Consider the following 7,133-nt stretch of genomic DNA (forward strand, 5'->3'; position numbering starts at 1 on the left):
CTCTTCAGAATACAAGGAAATCAACTCAAACTCAGTACTTCATATCATCCGCAAACAGATGGTCAAACCGAAGCCGTCAACAAATGTCTAGAAACCTACCTTAGGTGTTTCACTTCAGAAAAGCAACACCTTTGGGTACAGTGGTTACCTCTGGCTGAATGGTGGTATAACACCAACTATCATGGCACCACCAAAATGACTCCCTATGAAGCAGTATATGGTCAACTTCCGCCTTCCCCTACTTCTTATCTCAAGGGGTGCTCCAAAGTACAAGCAGTGGATCAACTCCTACAACACCGCGCAACCATGCTCGCCCATCTTAGAGAGAATCTTCATCAAGCTCAGAACCGCATGAAGCAATAGGTCGACCAGCATCGCTCAGAGCGCCAATTTCAAGAAGGGGATCAGGTCTTTTTGAGGCTGCAACCATATAAGCAAACATCACTCAAAGACAAGGGTTGTCAAAAGCTCTCTCCAAAATTCTACGGACCATACCAAGTACTTTAGCGCATTGGAGAAGTGGCTTACAAGTTGGCTTTGCCACCTACGGCAAAAATCCATCCAGTTTTCCATGTATCATGCCTCAAGAAAGTGATTGGGAACAACTGCCGAGTTCAAACCAGTCTACCTGAATTGGACGAAGAAGGGTCAATCTGGCTTCAACCCGAACAGGTTCTAGACACACAAGAAAAGCACCTGCGCGGCCGCATGATTAAGGAAGTCCTCGTCAAATGGAAAGACACCTCTCCGGAAGACGCAACTTGGGAACCAGCCACTATTCTTCAGCAGTTTCCGCAGCTTCAGCCTTGAGGACAAGGCTAGTCTTAAGGGGGAGGGCATGTTAGGGTCCCACCCTAACCCCCTTATTTATGTCATGGGATCACGTCATAGTCAAGAGTCAATAAAGCCCATATTAATATTTGTAAGTGGTTAACCCGTAATTAATGACGGGACCACACTTAGTTGCAAACGGGCCGTAGTATTAGATAGATGGTATTAATAAAACCCACGGTCTTGGCCTGTGGTATTGCATGTATGAGTCATATATAAAGGATAGAGACTCCCTGCGAGGAGCATTGTGTCTTATTTTGTATTCGAGCTCTGCTCTATTGGAGGTTGCCCCCTCGAAGAGGCAAGTGAAAATTACTCTCTGAATAATAAAATCATTGCTATTCTGTGTTCTGGGTATCTTTTCTTCGCATATTCTGTATTTGGGTATCATTTTGTAGGTTAAGAGCATAACACCTGAGCTAAGAGGATGTTGTCTAGAATTTTCCTGCCTTCCACATACCCTGACTGTTCTTCTGAGATTATGTCAGGTAGAACGGGCTTAAGTCTGTTGGCTATGACTTTAGAAATGATTTTATATATCACATTGCAGAGAGCTATAGGTTGAAACTTGTTAGGGGAATTGGCTTCTTCTTCCTTGGGGATAAGCGCTATGAAAGTGGTGTTCAGGGATTTGAGAATAGAGCCTGAGCGTCTAGAGTCTTCGACAATTTCCCATACCTCTGTTTTGATAGTTGGCTAGCAAGCTTTGTAGAAGTTGATTGTAAAGCCATCAGGCCCCAGTGCCTTATCATTTGGCATGCTTTTGACCGCGTCCTCCACCTCCTCCATTGAGACCTTTCTGAGCAGAGCAGAGTTTTGCTCTGAGGTTATGATGCAAGGTATGGCTTTAGTTAGCTCCTGTATGGCCTCGGATCTATCTTTTTGCGTTTCCTGAGCTATATGCTTGAAGTGCCTGGTGAGGAGTGTTGATATGTCCTTGTGGTTTTGAAGGATTTCCCCTGTTTCATTTTTGAGCCTGAGGATTTTGTTTTCCCCCCTGTAGTCCATCGTTGATCTGTGGAAGAATTTTGTATTTTGTTCTCCCTCCTTCAGCCAATGGATCCTTGATTTTTGCTTCCACAAAGTTTCTTCCTGTTGGCAACGAAGTTTCCATTGCTGCATCAGAACCTTCTCCTGTTCTTTTGAGTCTTCTTTGTAGTTCCCGGAAGCCCATTCCTTGTGAATTTGATTTATCTTACCTTCGATGGTGTTCTTTTCCTGGAAGATGTTTCCAAACTTCTCAGTGTTCCATTCTTTGATTCTGTGTTTGATGTGTAGTAGCTTACTTTGGAACTTGAACATTTTGGTGCCTCTTAGATCTGATGGTTCGTGCCACCATTCCTTCAGCAGATTTGCAAAGTCGGGATGAGTTAACCAAAACTTTTCAAATCTGAAGGGCTTGTTTCTAGGGGTGCAGAGGATGGCTGCTTCCAAAGCTATAGGCCAGTGATCTGATCCTCCACTGGGGAGGATGTCAGAGTCCACTGTGGTTCCTCCGAGTAGGATACTTTCCGAAATCAAAAATCGATCCAGCCGGGAGGCAATCCTATTGTCTCCTCCTCTTCTATTGTTCCAAGTGTAGGAGCCATTTTTGGGGAGAATGTCTACTAGCTTGGCAGCTTCTATGAAATCAACAAAGAGTTATGTATCTTTGTTGAGCTTTCTGAGACCTCCTTTCTTCTCCAGTAGGGATGTAATCATGTTAAAATCTCCCCCCATGATGATCTTAGAGGTGGGGTATCTTAACTTTAAATTCATAAGAGAATTAAGAAAAGAAAATTTGTCATCTAGTCTTTGCGGGCCATAGACATTAATGCATAGGTAGGTTTCAGAGTTACCTGTTATTTGAACTTCTGTGGCAATAAACGAGCGTGCAGCCTCCATTGAGATAATGTTTATTGCTCGGGTGTCCCAAAATGTAGCTATGCCTCCTTCCCATCCTTGACTGGCTACATCTATATATTTGATTGGTTTGCCTAGTCTTTTGCTGATGTTCTCCATTTGATTGGTAGCGCATTTGGTCTCCTGTATGAACATGATGTCTGGCTTTTCTTGTTGGAACTTTCTCTTGAGCAGTCTTTCCTTAGCTTGGCTGTTAAGCCCTCTTGCATTCCATGAGATGACCTTCATTGATAACTAAAAGACTCATTGGTAGGTCTAGAAGGCATGAAGAGCCTTCATTTTCCCAGAGTTGATCATTAGAACCCCCAGGTTGTGCAATACTTCCCCACTGGTTCTTCTGCCTCTTCTTTTATTTGGCTTCCGGCTTGTTAGGTTAAGAGATATGCTCTTTGACTGATTACCTGTGCCTTTTGCGATGCCTAATCTTCTGTTTTGCCTCTCGAGTTCCACCTTTTGTCTTCCTATGAAGAGATCACTGATTTTCCTGATTTCTTCTTCCGGAATGTTGTCTAGCCCTTGGGTTTTCAGATTTTTTTCCATAGCTGGGAGGTTGACTCCTTCTTTTCTAGGACTGCATTGAGCTCTAGATCCTTGCTTCCCCCGTCGCTGGTTAACATGTCTGTGTCTTCATCATGTTCATCTTCGAACTCTCGCATTTTCACTTCTGTTCTGAGTGTGTTTTCCTCCCCATCCTGAGTGGTGTGTTCTGTCTTGTTTTTTGGTGCTTCAATAAGTTTTGTATCTCTGTTAGTGCCTTCTGAGTCTGTATCCATTTCCAAAATGCTGAAGGTGTTGCTGATGATACCAGGTCCTATTTCTGCTCTGTGTGTTCTTTTTCTGTTGGCTCTCTGTCTTATTTTTGGCCTTGTGAAGGCCTCTTTATTCTTTGTTGCTTGCTCTTGTTTGTGTTCATCCCCTGTTTTGTTGAGAGGGCACTCTCGAACGAGGTGTCCGTGCTCATGACACTTTCTACAACGGAAGGGGATTTGTTCATAGTCGATGGCTTGATAGTAGTCTTCATCTCTGAATTCCAGCCACAGACCTTCATGCAGAGCCCCTGAGACGTCCATCTCAACACAAATGCGTGCGCAGGAGGTATATCTTCGTTGCACTGTTGCTTCAAAAGCTTTAATGAAGGTTCCGAGCCGGTCTCCAATCTGCTTAAGCGTTGCCAGTCCCCAGTAGTCTATGGGAAGGGAGAATAGCCGGATCCACACTGGAACTTGTGTGAATGTCTCTTGTTCAGGTACGAAGTTTGCCTTCCATGGCCTCATGTAGAGTCCAGCTGAGGCAAAGAAGTATGGTCCGCCATCGAAGACTCTGTCCTTATCTTCTAAGTTTGTAAAGACAACCGTGAAGAAGCCTTTGGCTCTAAGGTGGAGTTTGACATCACCTTTTGGCTTCCAGTGCTGTTTAATCCATTGGCACAGTGTGCGTTCTGTTGGCCACAGTCCCATAAATTTGCAAATAACTGCATGCTCCATCATGTGATCTCTGTAGGCCTGAATGTCTGGATCTGAGAAGACTACTCGAAGGGTTTCCTTTTTCTTTGGTTTGCATGCACCTTGCGTTGTCTGTTTGGAGTCGGGGTTGTTTGTCTTTGCTTGCTCCTCTTCCTCTTGTGAGTGTGGCCCTGTTCCATTATCTTTTTCGCCTTCTGTTTGGGCTATTATTGGTGCTGTGTGCCTTTGTTCTGCTTCTGGTCTTTTTTCCTCTGTCTCCTGTCCATTATTGGCTTTACCCGTCATCTTGGGGTTTTTTCTTATCTCTTTCTGCAGCTGTTGTGTCCTTTCTCCTCTGTTGCCGCTGCCATCCTTACGATCTCCAGAGCCATTGATTTTAAATCCTTCTAGCATTTTCTTCTTTTGCATGACTACCTGCTTGAAGGTTGGGGTCCTAGTGGACCCCTCGTTTACCATTTGTCAGGTCAGTCCTCGACCTCTGTGGAGTAAATCTGCTAATCTATCTCTTTGTGCTTCCAGAACTGTTGCTAAGGCTGCAGGTTGCAGCTGCAAACCCTAGGTCTCTCCCATCGCTTCTTTTTGCTCCGCCTCTTAAGTCCCTTCTTGGGAATTCATTTTCATCTAGCAATGTATTTAATAAAAAAAGGGAAAATAGGAGATATTCCAAGGGAAAAATATTAGAAACTATACCCCTAGATATGGGGAGCCTAGAAGACCCAAAGAAGACCCAAAGACTTTACGGATTGGGTGCCAATGTTCAAAAATGAAAAAAAATATGGTTTTTTTATTTATTTTGTGAAGTTAAAGATGTTTTTTTGTTGGTCTTACAAATACTTACATGGTTTTGACTACAATGAACGTGTTATTCGTATCAAGAAATGTTCTAACTAGGTTCGATGAAGGCAACGACTAGTTAATCTCGTGCTTGAAGTGAGAATCAAGAAAATGTTAAAAAAATTGTTAGCTATTCACATTATATTTTTTTCTCTATTCAATTCTCTGTGATCCATAATGAATTAAGCAAAGTCTCTCGGTAGAAATCACATAAGAGAATTTTTTGGCCAACGCATTTCGAACCAACAAGTGTGGTTCATCATGAGAACTAGATGAAGAGGTAGACCATGGCAAAGGCTTAAATAGAGAGCAATGTAGAGACATAATTTCAAGTAACTATTATATTTGAACAATAATATTTACATTATAATATTAATTTATTAATATATTAAAAATAAATATTAAGTAATGGCTATACTAAACGGCTAGTTTTTGAAAAAATTATTTAAATAATGATACTATTTCATTAATTTATTAAAAATATTAATAGGTAACAGCTATATTAAACGACTAGTTTTTGAAAAAAAATATTTAAATAAATTTATTAAAACCAAATATTACTAGTTTGTGAAAAAATAATATTTAGATAATGATATTAATTTATTAATTTATTAAAAATATTAATATGTAACGCTATTCATAATGTTCTTAAGTAGGATTAGACTTTTCAAAGGAATGATACTATGGAAAATTCCTCCATGGCGATAAAAAATTCTACAATTTCCACTCCAGTATTGGAAAAAACTAATTTCACCTAAGACTTCATTATCTATACAAATGCTATGGAAGAAACCATTTCTATAACCCCCGTTCAAAAAGATGATCAAGAAAAGGAACAAACAATAGCCTTTATGAGTCAAAGTTTGTTTGATGATGAACTAAAATATTCTTTGATCGAGAAAGAAGCTTACATCCTAGCGAAGGCTATCGAAAGATATTGGTATTATATCTTGGTAAGAATCCCTTTTCCTGCAATAAAATTTCTATTATCTCAAACGTCATTGTCTCGGAAACTAGCTCATTGGCTTGCTAAGATATAGGAACATGATTCAACCATTATGACAACCAAAACTATAAAGGGATGTGATCTCGCTTTGCATTTGGGAAACACCTGTACCAAGTGTTTGTTCTGAAAATTATGATGGTTTCTCAACTCTCTTTTTGATTAACTATGATCATGTAGAAGTTGTAGGGAATCCATGGTACAAAGATACCTCTTTCTATCTCCGAAGAAAAGAGGTTCCCTGACAATATTAAAAGATCTCAAAGAAGAAGGTTGTGATTAGGACTACCTTAATTTTTAATAAGGATTTAGAAATGATTTATTCCTAATTTTAGAATAAAAATTGTCTATAGTACATCCTACCTAACTACACTTTGCTATTTTAAAATACACAATTGCACACTCACTCCATCTCATGCTATTTTTTTTTATTTTTTTTTTGTTATTTTAAAAATAGACAATTGCACATTCACTCCATCTCATGCCATTTTTTCTATCTATCTATCTATCTATCTATCTATCTATCTATCTATTCAAAATAAAAAAATATCTATCTATCTATCTATCTATCTATCTATCTATCTATCTATCTATCTATCTATCTATCTATCTATCTATCTATCTATCTATCTATCTATCTATCTATCTATCTATCTATCTATTCAAAATAAAAAAATAAAATTCCCCTTAGTATCACACCATATTAAATTTAAAGTTTATCTAACTACATACTTATCCAAGAAACCTACTTACATCCATCACTTTGTCCATTGTTCGTAAGCAAGTTATAGCAGTGGCCTTGAATTGCACTTACCCTTTCATCTATTGATCTATTGTTGCACGTTGTAAAATACCATCCTCTTACAGTTATATTCTTTCCTTATGTACACTAAACGATCATTAATTTAAATGCATATGCATGAACACGGCTAATTGTTCTTCCTTACCTCTCCTTTTAATTATGTGTTATTTCAAGCACCCATAATGTTGCGTATAAGGGTTATACTGGTAACTATTTAATTTATTTAGTTGTCATGAAAATATGGTGTATTTTGTCATGATTGAACTCATTATTTATGAATAAATGGGTTTCTTCACTA

At 39.3% G+C, this 7,133-nt stretch overlaps 1 protein-coding gene across 1 annotated transcript; it reads right to left on the reverse strand.

Annotated features, from left to right (window-relative positions):
- Positions 1–1,527: 1,527 nt before the first annotated feature.
- On the reverse strand, positions 1,528–2,961 carry LOC149152964 (uncharacterized). Its single transcript, XM_089443650.1, has 2 exons — positions 2,670–2,961; positions 1,528–2,453 (listed from the first exon to the last, which is right to left on the reverse strand). Exons 1-2 carry the CDS (start codon positions 2,959–2,961, stop codon positions 1,528–1,530), a joined length of 1,218 nt encoding a protein of 405 aa, XP_089299776.1.
- Positions 2,962–7,133: the final 4,172 nt, after the last annotated feature.

This window comes from Pinus tabuliformis, chromosome 9 (genome assembly GCF_031772625.1).
Source record: "Pinus tabuliformis cultivar Carrire ecotype Pingquan chromosome 9, CPIR1, whole genome shotgun sequence".
Lineage (NCBI taxonomy): Eukaryota > Viridiplantae > Streptophyta > Pinopsida > Pinales > Pinaceae > Pinus > Pinus tabuliformis.